Raw genomic sequence first — 19521 nt, 5'->3', positions numbered from 1 at the left:
GCTGGCCGTGAGTCATGATCCTTGGCTGTAATTATGTTTGTCTCGCAGTAAACTAGTGGCTGTGACAGCTCAGGAGACTGAAGATACAGCAGCCTCATCTCATGCAGGGGGCACCAATTTATGAGCTCTGCAGAGCAAGGTTATTGATTTAATGAAAACATGGATGGAGTTAATTGGACCTCATTATGCCATGTGACTTCATCAAACCTTTCCCTGATCCAGGAAGTGACAGTGAGACAAGAAAGAAAGAAAATGATGACTTTTAGAAAAACACAATCAAGTGCGGGGATAAATAATGGTGGCGTGTGATTTGAATTGCTGAATCCTGCTGAAGGGGAATATTGTGATACGTGGAAATGATCAAACTACCTCATTTTGAGATGACTTTGGATCCAAAAAAATGTTGGTGATCACAACCCCCGTGGTTATTCCTAACCAACCAATGACCAGTCCTACAAATATCTTTCTGTCCGCACTGATAGCACTGTAACCTCACATATTTATTTTAGTCATACATACTTTTGACTCCTCCATTGTTGAATGATTTGGCAACTTTTTTCTGTCATTAAAATCAAAGCTAACCCGTTTTGTTCAGACTGTGTTCTACCTATGAGTACCTGGAACAAGAAGAAAAAATCCATTGTGATCCACATTCTGTACTGCAGTAAGAGCTGCAACCATCAAGCTGATGGCATAGAGTTCAGTAGTGCAAACTGAACTCAAGGGCTCTATTCTTTTTCTACATCTTACAATTTTAAACTGTCCTCTAGAATAGTATGAGACCACATAGGTTGCCCTCAGGGCAGTTTTAATTCACTTTGAGTGATGAATCTTCTTTTGTTTCTATCTAGTTATCTAATTGTCTATCCCTGCACACACTTGCACAGGAAGTGCTTGGAAACCCATGCCACGAAGTTCCCGGTGCACAATTTTTGTGCTGATGTTAATGCCAAATTATTGGCATTAATAGGGTGACCAACCGTCCTCTTTTTTTGCACTTGCTGACTTGTAAAAGCCTATATGACATTTTTTATTTCACCATTCATTAACTGCACAGAGAAGGCATAGTTTAAATACGTTAAAGTTTTCTTTAAGTAAACAGTTTTATTAAAGTTCTTCATGACTGGTGCAAGTGTCCTCTTTTTTGGAAATCAAAATATGGTCACCATGGCATTAAGCCATTATGATCCTGTGGCAATGGGACTGAAAATGTGTCATATGAAATGTAAGACACAAATGGAGAACAAAAGAAACTAAATAAATTATCAAAAATAGTATAAGGGATTTATTGTTATTACATATGTTTGTCTTGTTTTCCCAGGTGTTAGAGACTCAGTGTCCCACACAAATCAACCAGGCAGTTCGTCTCAGACAGCCGAGCCTCCTGTCCTGCTAGATCTTCCTGAAAACAGGTCCACGGTCATGTAAGTAGAAGTATAAAAGGTATCTGTTATCTTTTAAATGCAACAGAAATAGATCTGGCACTCTAATAATAATGCAGTCCATAAAAATCACTTAATTCCTTAGTAGTTGTTTTAAGGTCTCTTTTACCTAAATTAGCTGCATTGTTTGGAAGAAGGAAAGCCAATTTCAGTATTCATTTCATCTTAATTTCATAAATTTAGTAAAGCAGGCATGATGGCCAGAGGGTCTGTGTCAATAAAACTCAAAGCACAGTTCATCTCAGGACACAACTTATTGAAATGCTTTTTGATTGAAGTGAAATCAAGCCTCAGCAGAAGCAAATAAACCATCTTCTCAATGTGCATTCTGTCTATTTATATACAGTAGTTGTGGAAAAATGGTGTTATTAAAGTCATGACAATAAATGAATTTACATCCACAGGCCTCATGCAGGTGGTATTCATTTGTTTTATTTCACTGGATTGAATCACATTACAAAGAGATTTCAGTTTTTGGGATGATTCCTTGTACATAATTGCATTGTGATTGTTTTATAATTGTATCAGGTTTTTGTTACTTCCACTGAGACGTAGTGTAATGAATCTATGCAGGCTTACATTCATTGTAAAAAAGAATTTTCTTGCGGGGAGGGGGAGACTTGATAGAACTTGTAAGGTACCAAAAAGCAAATTAGCCAAGAGTGAGCATGGGACCTTGCCCATCAAATTAAGCAATTCTCAGAAGACAGTTGGGCAGCTATCAACCTGTAGTTTCTTTAGGTTATCAAGCTTAATTAGACTGCATTTTGTCCATTTATACATTTTGAGAGTACATACACTCTCTCGCACACATCACACACACAACCTAACCACTCAACCCTAGCCTGGGGTAGCCCCCAAAAACAAAGCAAACCTGAAGAAACTTTAGTCTGAAGGTCTAAAGAGTTTAGTTAGTTTCAGATGGGTGGAGGTACAAATACAACTACACACAGTGAGGTAATGCTAAAACACCACAGATGAACATTTAGCAGCGTTTGCTCGCCAGTTTCAGACGTCCACTAGCTTCATTAATTGTTTCCTGCTGCCTTGGTCAGGTCATGATGTGTGGAAAAAGCTAGATTGGGCCCAACAAGGGCACCAATACTGACCACTGCACTGTGGTGTAGCGCTAATAGAGTTCTGAATAGAGACCTTTGTTGGTAATATAAGGCCTGGCAGGCTCTCACTCTCAGCCCTGTGGTGCTAATGGCTTCATCATTGGCATGCAGGCCACGTCAGTGATTTAAATCACTTAAAAACCTTGGGGATAAACACACCGAGGGATTTCACCATGTCAGCCTGATAGCTACCTCACTTCTTTTAGCATGGTTTCAGTGATTCACGCACAGGCACCTGAGAGGATATCAGGAACAGCTTGTGCAAAATTTCTCAGAAGGGGTCGACGCATGTCAGTAAAAAGCTACGCAATATAATCGGTCAAATAATTTTTTCACTTTTCACAACTGAGGAAATTTTTGCAAATGAGAGGTGAGTCATTAGAACCGAGATACAACATTTTCTGTGGTGGCTAGAGGTCTAAAGCTTTATAAATGTCCAGTTTAGAATCCAGCAGATCCTTGTTATCGCTCATTTTACGCTGTTTTTCCCTTCTTACTTTCTTCCCATCTCTCTCAGGCTGGCACGAGATACCCCAGACAGATGCACCAGTCACTTTGATGCAGTGGCCCAGATACGAGGAGAGGCCTTCTTTTTCAAAGGTACAACAGCACAAACAGTGAAAGAGATATGCAAAGCTGCAGAGCTATGAGGGGAGGGAAAATAACCCAAAACAAAAAAGAAAAGAAACGAGAAATTAGCCAAAAGAGCAGCAGTGGAGAAAGAGTCAAATGAAAGAAGTGAGAAAGGGAAAGAGAATGAGAGCGAGGTGGTAGTTGTAGATACCCGACTGAGCCAGTTGAGCCCTGCTGAGAGACTTCAGTATAAAAATTACATCACCCTTTCATGCTTGCCCTCTGGAGGAATGACCCCTAGCCTCCCACTGACAACGGAAACAAGAAACAGACTTGCATACCTTCTGCAGTAGCAGTGTTAGTAAAGTCTACTGAATTTTAACGATGTTTTTATAGAACTTTTTAATATAATTTGTTTTTGTTGTCACACTTTAAAATCAAGGACATGGAACGTTTGTAGATAATTAATAGAATATTTAGATTTATCTGTAGCTCTTAGCAGCCTTTAATAATTGTATTATGTCTTCCTGCCACAAATATCAAACCTTTCAAACTAGGGCTGCTCCTTGTCACTTGTAGGTCATTGCTTGTTGTGTTTCTTGTACACTTTACATGATTAAGTCTGGAAGGACATTTAGAGCAGAAGTAATAGTGTTGTTCCTCTTATTTTGAACCTGTTCTTCATAGGGAAATACTTCTGGCGACTAACAAGAGAGAAGCACCTGGTGTCTCTGCGTCCTGCTCAGATCCATCGCTTCTGGCGGGGCCTCCCAACCAATCTGGATAGTGTGGACGCAGTGTACGAGAGGCCTGGGGACCACAAAATTGTATTTTTTAAAGGTACAGTATCAAAAACATTGGAAGAGAGCAGGTGGGATTTTTAAGGAAATTGTGTATTTTGTAAGTCTATGTGAGTAGGAGAGGAGTTAGGCAATGACATTTAAAGTATTGAAAAGAAGGACATAAACAAGCTACAACTTTTGAGCTACCACTGTGGTTAAGACTACACAAAAAAACTACACAAAAAAACATATGTGTGCGTTTTGGTTTTTTTTTAATTTAATTATTTCCTTTCATTATTTTCTTTTCAAATGTATCCTCTCAGATGTCTTTTCTTTATAAAACATCATATTGGTAAGTAGGTTTTAACTCGTTATGTTTAACTTTCTTTAGGTTTAAAATACTGGGTATTTAAAGACAATATTGTGGAGGAAGGTTACCCTCGTCCCATCAGTGACTTTGGCCTACCGTTGGAGGGTGTGGACGCTGCCTTTGTTTGGCTACACAACGACAAAACCTACTTCTTTAAGGACAACCGCTATTGGCGATACGATGACCACCTGAGACGAATGGACCTGGGCTACCCTAAGGACAGCAACCTCTGGAAAGGGCTGCCATCACAACTTGATGATGCCATGAGGTGGTCTGATGGTAAGTAATCTTTTTTTTTTTTTTTTACACAGTTTTGCCCGCCCATCTTATGTGCATAAAATGATGAAAAAGAGAGGCAAAGTTGACACTGGCACAGTTGTGTCCTTGGGCAAGATACTGAACCCCAGACCTTCCCTGATGGATGCACTGTTGTATGTGTGGGTGCATGTGAGTGCATGTCCTTGATAGATAGCGGATTGCATGTACAGAATAATGATGTGACTTTGATTAGAATTGCATAGCACAGTATGCATACCAGTTGGTTAACCATTTACTTTACTGTGAAATTTGACATGGACATCTTGTCCTTATCCAAGAGTTTCAACTAAAACAAAGTCAGCTGAGCACTTTGTTTTAGACACTGAAGTGTTGTGTGCTCTAAGACAGAGCTAGAGGTAGAAGACGCAGAACCTAAAATTTCTTTCTGCAGTGCTTTACAGTGAGTGATGATAATTTGAAATTTAAGAAAAACACTAAAGAGTTTATTTCCTTTAAGGAAATAACCATATGTTTGATAATAAATCTGCAAAGCAAATTGTTTACATCATCCTCAAAAAAAATGATCAAAACTACACCTTTGTCACGGTATGGCTGGCAGACCGTGGGGAGGTGGGGAAGGAGGACCCAGGCGCGGAGCTCAAAGTTCAAGCAGTGTGTTTATTTACAGAGTGGAACAAAAACAACAATAAATCCCCGTGTTCTCCCAGACTCCCGTGCCGTGTCTCTGCGTGAATAGTTCGTGTCTCTGTGCTCTCCGCTCCCGTGTCAGCACCCCCCGGTGCTCGCTGCTCTTCGTGCCTTCCACGCTCCTCCTGCGGGAAACAATAGACGCAGCCGTCAGGACACAAATAACCGCGGGCATACACTTACACACATTAACTCAATTCAATGGGACGACTAACGTGGAGTCTCAAGCAAATGATCCCGCGTCGGTGGGAGCTCCAAGACTCTCTTAAGTAGCTCCCCCGACGAGGCCTGATCAGCAGCAGGTGTGTGGCTTCGGGTGTGGCCAGTCCCCTTGCAGGGCCACACCCTCCAGGCCTGACGCCGCCTATAAACAAGTGCTCAGCCACCCACACACACACACATATACACAAGCACAGGGAAGGGGGAGCAACACCAAAATACACAGCAATAATAATAATAATAATATAATACATGACTGCTCAGGGATCCTGGGTCGCCCAGTCCCAGGACCCTGACAACCTTAATCAATCACCCAGAGTCAGAATGTCCTCAGAGTAAAGCCAGTGACATATTTTTGACCGCTTCTGTCTTGATTAAAAATTGATTGATTGATTGATTATAAAGACACTCTGATTGATTAGATTCAACATATAAATGATGAATTGCCTGTCAGTTTCTTTCAGTGAAAAATGATTACATTTCTCTGAGAAAAATAGAGTCGTAACACTCCACCACAGCATCAAACCAGTAGTCTGCTGTGCTATTTTCTAAGCCTAAGGCAAGACTATGCAACACCGTTCTCAGGGGAAGTCCTTAGACCGGAATAAAGTTTGAGAAGAATATGAGACAACAGAACAATTAGGCAAGTTAGGAATGCAGCTTCAAGTCTTGGATGAAATTTTAGGCCTTGCTATTGGCATAAGGATGGCAGTGTCATTCACTGAGCCAGTCACTCCACCACTTCCATTCAGAAGTATGTCTTGAAATGTCACTGAATAGTTCGTCGTGGGATTTTTTTACGCAATGTTGTGGTTCCTAGTTGATTCCCTCTATTAGGAGCCCTTTACTTTTCTTTAACATATGCAAAAAGCAAACTCTTAACACGTTAGCATTGCCTTCAATACAACTATGTAACAAAAAAAAGTGTCATGAGCCTCAGTAAATCCTGATCTGTCAGATGGCAGGGTCAGGATTTGGTGCAAACAACATGAAAGCATGGAGCCATCCAGCTTTGTAGCAATGATTCAGACTGGTAGTGGTGTAATGTTTTTTTTTTTATGTCTTGTCACACTTAGGGACACTTAATATCAACTGAGCATATACCCTTTACACGCAGTGTAGGTATTTGTTTTATAGCTGATTCCAGCAGAATAACATGCAATGTCATAAAGCTTAAATTATGTCAGACTGGTTTCTTGAATTTGACATTGAGTTCACTTTACTCAAATGGCCTCCGTAGCCATTAATAGGACACCTTTGGGATGTGGTGGAATGGGAATTTTGCATCATGGCGCTGAAAAAATCTGGAGCAGCTGTGTGATGCTATCATGTCAATATGGACCTAAATCTCTGAGGTATGTTTCTAGCCCCATGTTGGATTTGTACCCCAAAGAACTGTCTGAAGGCAAAAACCACATTGTTTAATTTTTAAAAAATACTGTAGAGATATTATAGATTGCTATAAAATCAAATGTACAGCTTTGTAGTTCACAGAGAGAGTATCCTTGTGATTTTGGTCCTGTCTTACCTTCTTCTTTTGCATTATAAATGTTAACATTTATCATTTTAAGTCAAATGTAGACAAATTGCTGTGACTTTTTTAATTTACCCTTCCCAAATAATGTTTCCAAGCTCACCTCATCAGCTTCAAATTCCTCATTATCTTTATATTTTACATAAATAACTACCTGCAAGTGTGCATTACCAATTCTATTCAATTTCAGTTACATTTTATTTAGATGGTTCCATCCCACGACAGAACACTTAGTATTGTTTGACAATGACCCTACAATAATAAAGAGAATACGCCAAACACTTGGTGACAGTGGGAAGAAAGAATTCCCTTTTAACAGGAAAGAACCTCGAGCAGAACCAGAGTCAGGGAGGGGCAGCCATCTGCCAACACTGTCGTTGAATTTAAGTGTCGTTTGGCAGAATATGGTTATTTTACCAAAACCTTTTGTTTTGCTTATTCTTCAGTCTTAAAATGTATGCTTCATTCTTACATGAATAATGTAAGACTGCCCTCTGGAGTACTCACAGCCAGTCATGTTGTAACATCCAGGCTGTTTTTTGTCCAGCTGACTCCTGTAACCTGCGGTGCAATTTGTGATCTATTATTTCTGTCATGGATCTTTCAGAATAAGTGAAGCATGTTCCATGGATTTAAAAATTTAAGCATGTTCTGGGGATTCAGTGTTCAGATTCCGAGACAAATCAAAAGCCTAATACGTGTCCTTTAAGAGTTTTCATTATTCACGCAATGCATTTTGTTCCACCATTTGCTCCTATTTGATTTTAGTTTATTTATATTTGGCATTCCTTGGATGCATCCATGATTGTTTTGGTGTGGCTGTAGGATACAGATTAGAAGAACATTTGCATTTGTTTATTAATTTGTTTAATTTTTTTCATGTGTCAATAGAGGGTTGGGAGTTTGTTTGTTTTTTTAACCTTTATCTGTTATTGACGTTGCACACATGGTCTTGTCTGCCAACACTGCTTCATATTCGCAGTGTCAAACCTTGGAGCTTGCCCAGTGTAATCACTTTGTATAGCTCCACTGTACCAGCTGACTCAAGGTCACAACACATCACTCCTGCATCTTGGTTAAGAGTTGTAAAATCGCCTGAACACCATGTGTTCAAACAAAAGCAGCAGTTCTTTTCTGTCAGTGTATTAGGCTCTGGATGGTGCTTGAGAGTGTTTTTGGATTTTGAAAATCCATCAAAAAAGCAGACACTTATTTTTAAAATTTGAGAATGCTCAGTGGAAGCCAGGATGTCTCTAACCAACCCTGCAGCGCATGTAAATACAGCAAAGCTCTTTTCCCTGTCAGTGGTCTGTGTTCTGTCTTCCAAGCTTGTAGACTCGGAGGTCTCTGAGCTCTTTGATGAGTTTACCCACATGTTTGTATATTGTGTGTGTGTGTGTGTGTGTGTGTGTGTGTGTGTGTGTGTGTGTGTGTGTGTGTGTGTGTGTGTGTGTGTGTGTGTGTACACATAAGGGTACTTGTTCTTCCTCTGCAGAATTTTCAACAAGAAACAAACCTTCTGCTCCCTGTTACACCACCCCATGCAAGTGCAGTTTACATGAAAGAACACTTGTGAATGAAAGGTGTTCACACGTGTAAACAGGTTAGTCTAGATAGAGTTTACGGGGTGGTTATGAACCTAAAACAGACCATACTCTTCGATGCTGTCTCCTTGTGAAGCATCTACAGGTTGCCACCCACCCTACTTGGCAGATTTGGCTCTCTCTGATTTCCTTTTACTAAAATTGAAACTCAAGTTGAAAGGCTGACACAGGGGAGAAGATCCAACTATCTTTGCAAAAATTGCCAAATTTAAATCCATTTTGGTTTTTGCTTTTATAGTCGCAGTAGTGTGCCTTGATCAATTTTCATAATTCTTAAATGGTGCTAAAGCACTTGCTTGGATGAAGATTGTTTTGGAGGGGTTTTTTGTTGTTGTTGTTGTTGTTGTTGTTGTTGTTGTTGTTGTTGTTGTTGTTTTTATCGTTTTGAGATAAAAGCAGTCAAGTTGGAAACCCATTTGCCTAAATGCACATATACAAACCATGGGACCTGGGAATTGAAGCCACATCAAAGCCTGTTCTCGGTTTGTTTCACCATCTCAGTGTGAATAGACAGGAAATAGAGATTGAAACAGACAAAGGGAAAGAGAGTGATACGACACCAAAGAGGAAAGAGGACACGTGGTGACATCTTGCCATAAAAATTATTTAGAAATACTCGAAGAATGTGTAAGTAATAGAGAATATAAGACTTCAGGACAAAGATATTAAAGTTGTTAGAAATATAGATTCATTCACGTGATACGAATTTTAAAAAAACAGGTAATGACAGTAAAACCATAGAAAATGGTTGAAAAATGGAGGGAAAGAGGACATAAAGTCTATAAATACTTCTGTAATTCTAAAAACAATCATAGCTGCTGACATCAGTACAGCACTCAGGAATAGTCTTGCCTTTTATGGATTTGATCTTAGACTCAAGTTCTCAGAAACCAGCTAACACTATATCTGCAGTACTGTCAAATTAGTAGAGTCAAAATATCAACTTGAGTTAAGGCCTTAGTCGCACAGGCCTAGAGACCACTGGATAAGTAAAATTGTCTTTTCCCCAGCTGTTGTTGAACAGCTCATCAAAAGCCTTGTTATGTGGTCACTATCGAATGATCTGTTTCTGCTTTGTTGTGCGCTTTTCAACTTTCAGGCTTCACAGACAGTCGGCAAGTGTTTAGGGACAAGTCGGTGTGTTGCATGCTGTCTGTGAGCCTTTTGATGGAACCCCATCTACCTCTTAACAAGCAGTTTCACCAAGTAACTAACCATTTGCCAATCAGGGGAATATGAGTATGAACTTTGGCAGGGCAGTCTTTATTTTTTCAGCCTCACCAAAACTATCATGGTACATAAATGCTGATAAGTGTGGATTATTACACAGCCAAGAATTGCAGTGACTAAAAGCAGCATTTACTCAAGAGCAGTCATTAGGGTAAATATGAGACCAATGAGACCAATTATATTTGTGTTCAGTTTTGCCAGTTCATTGCATAATGTCAGACATGCATTATTTATTTATTTTGTTGTTGTTGTTGTTAATGAAAAGGCCAAAACTAATGAAACAATAGTAGCTAAAGGTGTTAACTGTGAAGACACTCTGACATGCTTCATTCCTTTGGTCCATGGAGCTGTTTTAATTGTTTTTAATTGAGAGCCACACCATTACGTGCACTATCGTTATCATGAACTTTGGCAGGGCAGTCCATCTTTAATCAACCTCACCGACACTATGAAGGTACACAAGTGCCGATTAGTGTGTTTTAATACACAGCAAAAAATGGTTGTGAATAAATATTACTATTTATTCCTGTTTCAGAAAAGATTTGCTAAGCAGCACAAAGGAAGTTAAAGTATTTTTAATTGATTAATAAAAGAAATTACATGCCTAGTGAGCATTAATGGCCTTGGGGGCGAGAGACTCACTGGGAAGCTTGAGGAATGTGTTGTGGGTTTTCATCTTTTTACACGATTTAATTACAAAAGTATAACAGCGTCATCCTTTGATTCACATATTTCAGAAGATGTCCTTCAAGATAAGTTACTGGCATAACATATCATATAAATCACCTAATTAGTTTACACCCTTTATATAGGTGAAAATTACTACGAGTCTGCATAGAGTCACAAGCTTATATAACCTATAACGGTGGATGAAACTTAAAGGGTTCACTGTCTTCATGAACTTTATTTGTTCTGCACAGCTCATGACTCATCTTCAGTCAAAGAAGCTGTATTATTAGCCAGAACTCAGTGACATGAAGTGTATTCTCCAGATTCTGACAGCTGTAGGACGCTTGATCTCTGAGGGAAAGAAAGAACAAGTTGAAAAAGACAAAGTGACATTAAGCCCTACTGTACAAGTTTGATCTTCCAATAACTGTGACAGAGGAGAAAGTAGAATGTGTACTATATTCTCTTTGTGAAGATCAAAATGATACTTAAAGTTAGAAAGTGAGGACATGTTTGAAAGGTGAAGACCCTGTGGCCTACGCTTTTTGCAAACAGAGAGCTGCTTTAGGATTGTAATTTGGCTGTGTAGGTAGGGTAAAGATTGGGAGTACTCAGAAGAATTAAACTCCATAGGTGTGTTTCCATGCACGATAGTGCATCTTGGGCTCTTTATTGTACTATGCTGCAGCTAAGTGTGAATACATCCTCATGATTATGCACAGGAAAAGGATTACTAGGTGCTGTGAGCCTTCACCCACTTAGAGGAAAACTGCTAGACCAGCACAGCTGCCACATCAACTTGCGTTGCACTTTTTAGGCATTTTAATTGTTCTCATTACCCAACACAAACACAAACTACAAAGCAAAAGCATTTATTTCAGGAGCAGCACTATTATAAGAATGAGGATTTCTTGTAAAAGCTGTGGGTCTTGCCACATTTTTCCATCTAGGTTTCGACCTGAGAAAATGTAGAAAATGGAGGCGACGCGTCCTGGGAGTACAGACACTCATCCTTTTATTTCACTTCAGAAATTGTGTTTGACATGAAAGCTGTTTGGCATGCATTTTTAAGGACAATGCATGGATATGAACATTAGTGCAATAACCAAAAACATACAGTAAGTGACAGCAATGCAGGCAGTACATTACTTCAGATATACACTCACTGGCTACTTTTTTAGGTACACCTATTCAGCTGCTTATTAACACAAATATCTAATGAACAAATCACATGGCAACAACACAGTACATGTTCAACACGAGCTGCTGACGTTCAAAATGAGTATACGCATAAAAACAGGAGCAACAGTAATACAACCAAGTTATGCAGAAAATGCGTCGAACCTTGAAGCAGATGGACTACAGCAGCACGACACCACACTCGTGTCGGCCAAGACAGGCTTACCAAAATTGGACATTAGGAAATTGAAAGAAGCTTGACTGGTGAATTTTAGTTTGGATTTGTTATCGACAAGATGAAAATATGGATAAATTCCTGCCTTTTTTAGGCTGCTCCTGGTGATGTAATCCTGTGAGGGATATGGTCTTGGCACACTTTAAACCCTTTAGGACCAACTGAGCATCGTTTGAATGGCACAGCCTACCTGAGTATTGTTGCTGACCATGCCCATCCCTTTGTGAGCACAGCGTACCTGTTCCCTGAGGTGATAACACACCATGTCACAAAGCTCAAATCATCTCAAATTGATTTCTCAATTATGACAATGAGTTCTCTGAAGTAAAATGGCCTCCACAGCTATCAGATCTCAATCCAGTAGAGCACCTTTGGGATGTGAAGGAACGAGAGATTACATTATGAATATGCAGCTGAAAAATCTGCAGCAACTGTGTGATGCTATCATGTCAATATGGACCCAAATCTCTGAAGAATGTTTCTGGCACTTTCTCTTTATGCCACAAATAATTAAAGCAGTTCTGAAGACAATATCAAGCATTTTCTATTATGGCTACAGGTCCTATATGCCTTAATAAGTCCTTATCTTTTGTTGTTATTGTCTTTCTTCTCATTTCCCCACTTCCTCCAACACTTCCTCACACACTGTGATAGAATAAGATGCGGTTTAGGTATATATACGTCTGAATAAGCATTCACAGACAAACACTATTCACTCCGGAGTTATGAAGCTATAGCTCTTGGAGCTCTTCTGCACTTGGCGAGCTCCAAGGCCATTAACAATGGGAAAACATTTTTCACTTTGCTCAAACTCCTTCACTTGTTTATCTCTTGCCACTTACTTATTAATGAGCCACACCATTATCACATGTTTACTTCCCTCTGCTTGTTTGTCATAGTCACTGGTTAATAAAAAAAATTCATAGGAATCAGGTGAACAGCCTTGGAGGAGGTGGGCGCCTTCACGATAACGAATTCAGTCTGTGGGAGATCAGGAAGCTTATTATGAGTTTGTAAACTACAAACGTTAAGCACATATTAATGCATTCATTCGGAGGTGTTAAGTTTTTCATTTAATTCTGTAATTCAATTTTTTTTGTCTCAAATGAACACAATTTCAATGAGTGCATTCACTATAGCCGCATCAGAAATAGAGCAAGAAAAAAGAACGTGCGAGGAAAATATTGCCCACAAACTTTGTATGTTATTATCATTCATAATACCACATCTGATAAACCCTGAAAATATTTGTCATAATGGCACTCAGCAAAGTGGCATTTACATCAGAAGCACAGTGCCAATGCCCATTTGGTATTCTGGTGACTCTAATTAACTTAAGTGCCTTGTAGTGAATAGACAAGCACAGTGGTGGGTATATCAGTAGCAATCAACTGACAGTTCAATTATTATGTCAAGAGCACCCATAAGGCATTGCTATGGTCTGAACAGCAAAGGCAAATACAAAATCCACTTTATACTACATACCCAGTGCATGTCAGTTTTACTTAATTATTTCTTCAAAAGGATCACATGTTAATATCTAATATGAAAGTATAGTACATAGTTTGCGTGCAAGGAACCAGGCATTCTTGTAATTTTTTTATAGTGATCTTGAGCAGCAGTTCTCCAGGATTTCTGAAGCTCTTTCAGAGTTTTTACTGCAGATGAACAGTAAACGAAAGTCTCCAAGAAACAGTAAATCCATCAAAGACCTGACTGAGGACCTGAGTGATTCATCTGACCCCTCTGTTGATCCATGTACTGTTTGCTAAAGCCTCATCAAAAATAGAAGATTGGAAGGTTGGCTGTAAAGAAGCCATTCTTAATGAAGGCAGGAAAAAACTGAGGTGTGACAAATTATGCAAAAAGTGCGCTGGAAATCAGTGGCAACAGGTCGTTTGGAATGATGAATCCAAATTTGTAATTACTGGTTCAAATCTTAATGATTATCTACAGAAGGAGGACAGAAAGGTACAACAGTGATGATCAAATGTGTTGGAGTTATGAATCCAGAAAAGTACCATCAGATTTTGATCCACCATGCAATACCATGTAGAGAGAATCTGATTGGCACATTGACAGCTTCATTTTTCAGCATGAAAATGATCCCAAGCATACTGCTACAACAGTAAAAGCATACCTGGATAGAAAAACACACACTGTCAGTCATGGATTGGCCTCCCCACACCCCCAGATCTCTTATTGTAGCTATATAGGATCATCTTGAAAGAAAGAAAAGGCAGTCAGCATCCAGAGAAGAGCTCTGAATGAAGCTGCCTAAGATATTTCAGGGTGTGTTGAAGAGTAAAAGTGGTCATGCCAAATATAAATTTTCAATATTTGACTTTCATTAGAATTATACAAACTCTGTTTTTGCCTTATATACTTTCCATGTATATTTTAATGAGTCCCATTTTTACTGGTTTGATTCATGACTCTTAAATAAAATTTGAAATGAAAGTACATTTAAAAAATTACCTGTTTCACCAGTTACTTCAGTGCTGACAAAGGTAATCGGAGCGATGGCTGGAGTATGACCACCAGAGTTTCCAGGAGACAACTTGCATAAATAAGCATGCCGTCTTTCATATCACATGGATATTTTTGTTAAAATCAAGCAAATTTGCATTTCTTTCCACAGTTTTTTGCTGTGGTCATTTAGTTTGTATATAAATGTCATTTTTTCTGAGACAGGTTTATAGTTTTTGTGCTACGGTCCATGCAAGTTTGTAAACTGCAGCGGAGTTTCCTCTCCAAGGCACACTGGTGGAAAACGCAGCTGTTATATTAAATTAAATGATATAATTTTCCATGATGGATGTAGACACCTGGTTCACACACATTCTGGTTTATCAAACAGATGTACTGTGGGGCAAGGTAATAAGTGAAAATGCTAAACATAAACACTTAGCACGCTGGGTACAAATTATAGCCCTTGGTGTTTAATGTGTTCTCTGCTTATTGAGCTTTGAGCGAAGAGCAAAGACAATTCTGAACTGCCATTAGTATAAAGTCTAGTATTGTATTCTTTTATCTGTAGTTCATGCACACACACACTAATCCCCACCTTCTAATCTGTGTCTCCGAAGGCTCGTCCTATTTCTTTAAGGGGAAGGAGTACTGGCGAGTGCCAGGCAGCGACATGGAGGTGGAGGCAGGATACCCCCGCCTCATCGCAACGGACTGGCTGTTGTGCACAGAGATGCAGTCGGACTCTCCGGACACACAGCCCAAAAGCACAGAGACGAGAGTCAACGTGCACCGCCACCCAGACCACGCAGAGAACGGATACGAGGTGTGCTCCTGCACCTCTGACACCGCCTCGCCTTTAGGCGTCCGCCCATCCCCGTCCCTCGTTTGGCTGCTGCCGCCTCTCTGGACGCTCTCGCTGGCTCTCCGCTTTGAACTGCTATGATGCTAAAGCATGGGACAGAGGGCCAGTGAACAAACCAACAACTGGAAAATATTCTTCTTATATAATTTAGTATCTTTTTGCTCTAAATTTGCTGTTATTTATTTATCATGACTTTCAAGGGGCACTGCCATCAAGCAGTCATTCTTATGGGCATCACCCAGCTTTCAGTGCTTTACAAGCTGTTTTCATACATGCACAAGAGAAGAAGTGAGGAGATTCATCCGGTGCATTGTCATAATTTTTCTTCATGCAGCAAACAGATACTTCAGGTACTCTGCTTTTGGAAAGGGAGCAGGACACATAAAGCCAACTAACTGTAATCCACTGGTCAGTTACATGTACTATTCTCACATGCACCTAATCAGACATCGCATGGACTTTGTTTTAGTGAGCTGGCTGGGTACAGACTGTTTATTGTCTGATCCATGTAAAATGCTTGTGCTCAGTTCAGGGCCACAGTGCATGTGTGAAAACAGCTTCAGCAAATGATTAACGGCCAAATCTCTGCAAAGGAAAAATTGTAAGTGAATAGAAATGGTTTTTAAGTTTACAGCAGCAAATCATCACATGACAAACATACTAAGTTTATTTTGACTTGAAGGCAAGTGCAAAGGAATACACCCATTATAAAAAGGAGCACTGATCCATTATCAGCCCAAAATTTGTTTTAAATAACCTAAACCATGTTTTCTTTTTATATTCAAACTCAGATTATAACCAGCTATGTACATGGATTGATTTTGCTAACTTTATTGTCCCCAATGGGAAATTGGGGACAATGCAGCAGTCTGTCCATACACAGAGAGACAAAAACAAACATCACACACACAGATTTTAGTACCACAATACATTTTCTATGCCAAAATAATAATGGTGGTGTTGCTCTGACCACCTACAGAACTCACAGTGATTTTCTGGTGTTAAAAATTAGTTCCAGTTTGCAACAAGACCTGTAAATTATTCAGAATAAAAGGAACACTTTCTGAAAAGATACACTACTGTTGAATTTGCAAGTAAGTCATTTTTCTGCGTGTTCACAAGCACTGCTGCTTTCCATTCATCTCTATTTTACTCAAACTGGAGAGATAAAACCAAAACTACCTGCAAGGCAGCATAGCACCAGAGGTAAACATGATTTTTTTTTTATTTGTGGAACCGACCTTTTAATAAACCCCACTGCGTGCACACATACGAACATCCTGTGCTCTCGTGTGCTTGCAACGAGCATTAATGTTTGAATGCTCCTACTCCTGCTGTGAGAGGTAGACGGATGCATGGATGAGTAGGTGGACGGACCAGTTTCCATGCCTGAATCATCGGACTAAGTGAGGAACAGCTGCTCATTTTCACCTCTGGGTTATAAGCATTCCTTCCACTCAGTTTAGTTGTATCTACTATTGAAATCAGTTTATAATTCAGTATCTTTTACATTACTTTGATCAGCTCATAGAGTTCAAAGAGTGGTTTTTTTGGTGACTGACAGTTCCCTGTAGCCCCGCTGAATTTATTCTTGCTGTAAAGATATATTTACCTATAGACTGATATATTTGAGTTGAAGGGTTCTGCAGCTGTTGCATCACTAAGTGGACTGTGTATATTTTAAGCTGTGTTTTCTATTGTAAAATATTTTTATAGGAAAATAAAAAACATATCTGTGAATGACTTCTTTTTTTTTCTTGTCACACGAGTGCCCTGTGTTATTTTGAGTGCTTATTTCTGCTACTGTGTGGACCGAGTGTGTAATTATTTTTGTGTTTTTGAAGGAAAGCCCAGGCTTGAAGACAGACGATGGTAACATGACAGCTTGCAGACACCAACTGGGAGCTGCTCCCCCTCTGTCTGATGTTCTTAAATGTGTCTTCTCTTGTAATGGTCAGTGCTGTTCATCAGGAAAACAAATCACACCTCACACTTACGCCAAATGGGTTTATAAAGAGATCTGCTGGCACAGAGGATTACGCAGTATATCCGTGTTTCTTGAGGAAAGAGTATCAGAGGAAGAAAATGTCACAAATCCGAAAATATTTACCACCTCAGATACTTCGAGCGAAGAGATCAAAGTCAACAGGATGTCAAGTCTGTCTAGTCCTGAAAGACTCACACGCATACACGTACATGCATTTCACCAGCATCCTCATCATACAGTACGCAGGCTCAAACATCCACGCCTGTGTTAGGGTTTCCATTTGTATGAATGTTTGTTTGTGTATTCCCCCCAAAGGCTACGGATGCAGTCCAACCCCAAAGAATGCAGACCCGTAACTTTTAGTCTGTTTTGAGGTAAAATGAAGTTTAAAAGTTTAAAAAGTCACTCATTCACTTTTCTGCCAACAACAGCATTTTTCCTTCCCTTCTCTTGACACACTCCAGTGGTATTAATTAACTGGTGTGGCTCACCAGCCACTAGGAGAGCACCTGCACCCACAGGCAAATGCAGCAGGGATGGGTCACTTTGTGTGTGTGTGTGTGTGTGTGTGTGTGTGTGTGTGTGTGTGTGTGTGTGTGTGTGTGTGTGTGTGTGTGTGTGTGTGTGTCCCATTTGGGCTGATAACAATGAAAGTGGCTATTCAGATGTATTTGATTTAGTATTATTGGAATATGGTCGTTTAAAAAAACTTAGGAGTTATCGTCCACGCAGCGTCTTCTACCGTTGAGATATGGCACTTTCACTGCTTAAGCTTCCAGATGGGCCCGGCAGAACCAATTAATAACCCTGTAACTAAAATATTCAAGACTGGATGAACTGCTTGCAAAGCTGAGACCTGGCAGCGGTCTGATTTACAGGAAGAGCACATACAGTAAAAAGAGAAACATGTGGAGACAGATTGCTGTAGTTGACTGATAAAGTGGTTAGAAAAGGGCAAACTGACACCCAGAAAAAACATCATAATCACCAACAAACACAGGAAAAGACAAAGAGATGTTAAGATGGGGAGAAAAATTAAAATCCAGAGGGGCAATGGCAAAGATAAGGAAGCGATTTAGCACATAATCTGCATCAGTAGTCGTTCATAGAAGCAGCACAATTCTGTTAATTACTACTTGGGCCTAATTTTTTATTTTCATTTCACAAACAAAGGAGTGATAAACCAGGTGTTCAACTATTTTATCTAAACAATGGACGATTTTTCTAAAAAGTTGAAGGTGAAACCTAAAATGAGTGCGTCTCAGACTTTATGAAAAAAAATGTATGTAGCTACTGCGATATTTGTGTACTCCTGCTTTGAAGACTTGTCTTTAGGATTTTGGCCATTGCAATCTTGCTGTCAGGAGCAAAGGGTACAGCAAATTATGGAGCACCCATGTGATATCACCATTTCAATCACATTGTAGCTAAGCCTCAAACATACCCTGCATTATAATCTGCTGTGTTTTAAAAGGAAGTGTAATTAACAATATGTGTACAGAAGAGGACTTGACGCTAGTGATTCATACCACAAACACGTAGGGCAGATGTTGTTTATGTACCAAAGATGGGTCACTTTAACCTGTTGCTAAGTGGTTGCTGGGCAACATGATGTGTTGTAATATATCATCTCATAATTCAGCTTTTGTGGCGTTAGATGAAATGTTACTGTTGTGAAATTAAAACAACAGAATTCTGTGTTATAGATACATCAATATTAAAAGCAGGTAATTTTAGCCAGTTGCTAGGTGGTTGCTGGGGATCATGATGAGGTCATAATATCTGATATAGATAAGAACCTTCAGGGGCCTAAGATGTACCTGTGTGCCAAGCTTGGTTGCCCAACTCCTGATGCTGGTGGAAGAGTTTGCAGACAAACAAACAGCCAGAAAGAGTTCCAGGAGAAGTCGTGTTGTCATCTCATAGATGAGTCGCCCCCTGCTGGCCTCAGAAATTAATACAGATTTAGGGCATATTCACACTGGCTTCATTTTTCAGACGATAGACTGTATGTTTTTGACATGAGGGGCTACATTCAGCGTTTATACAGTTTATGATGCATCTACAATGCTGGCAACAATCCCTCATCAGACAGCAAAATTATGCACGCACAGCTATCGTGACTCTGTAATTTAGAACTGGAGCTGGGAACTATAATAGATGTTGACAACAGAGAGTTTGGGGATTTTAACCATCTTCCTTCTTACTGCTCATATTTCTTGTGTTTTCTTTGCTCCTTTTAGCTTCTTTTTCATGATGCTCCCATAACAAAAAGATCC

The 19521-nt window shown here is 39.6% G+C and overlaps 1 protein-coding gene across 1 annotated transcript in view; it reads left to right on the top strand.

The window, feature by feature from the left end:
- Nucleotides 1–16980, top strand: part of LOC308392631 (matrix metalloproteinase-17-like) — a 98616-nt gene extending 81636 nt beyond the window's left edge. Inside the window, exons 6-10 of the mRNA XM_080875745.1 lie at nucleotides 1322–1424; nucleotides 3078–3160; nucleotides 3821–3973; nucleotides 4307–4564; nucleotides 15011–16980. Of these exons, the coding sequence (XP_080731871.1) occupies nucleotides 1322–1424; nucleotides 3078–3160; nucleotides 3821–3973; nucleotides 4307–4564; nucleotides 15011–15336 (923 nt within the window). The 3' untranslated portion in view covers nucleotides 15337–16980. The remainder of the gene's footprint in view (nucleotides 1–1321; nucleotides 1425–3077; nucleotides 3161–3820; nucleotides 3974–4306; nucleotides 4565–15010) is intronic.
- The last annotated feature ends 2541 nt before the right edge of the window (nucleotides 16981–19521 follow it).

The sequence above is a fragment of the Rhamphochromis sp. 'chilingali' genome (assembly GCF_963969265.1).
Source record: "Rhamphochromis sp. 'chilingali' genome assembly, chromosome: 2".
Lineage (NCBI taxonomy): Eukaryota > Metazoa > Chordata > Actinopteri > Cichliformes > Cichlidae > Rhamphochromis > Rhamphochromis sp. 'chilingali'.
Note: the sequence above shows the minus strand (reverse complement) of the source record. Positions and strands in the feature narration are given on the sequence as shown.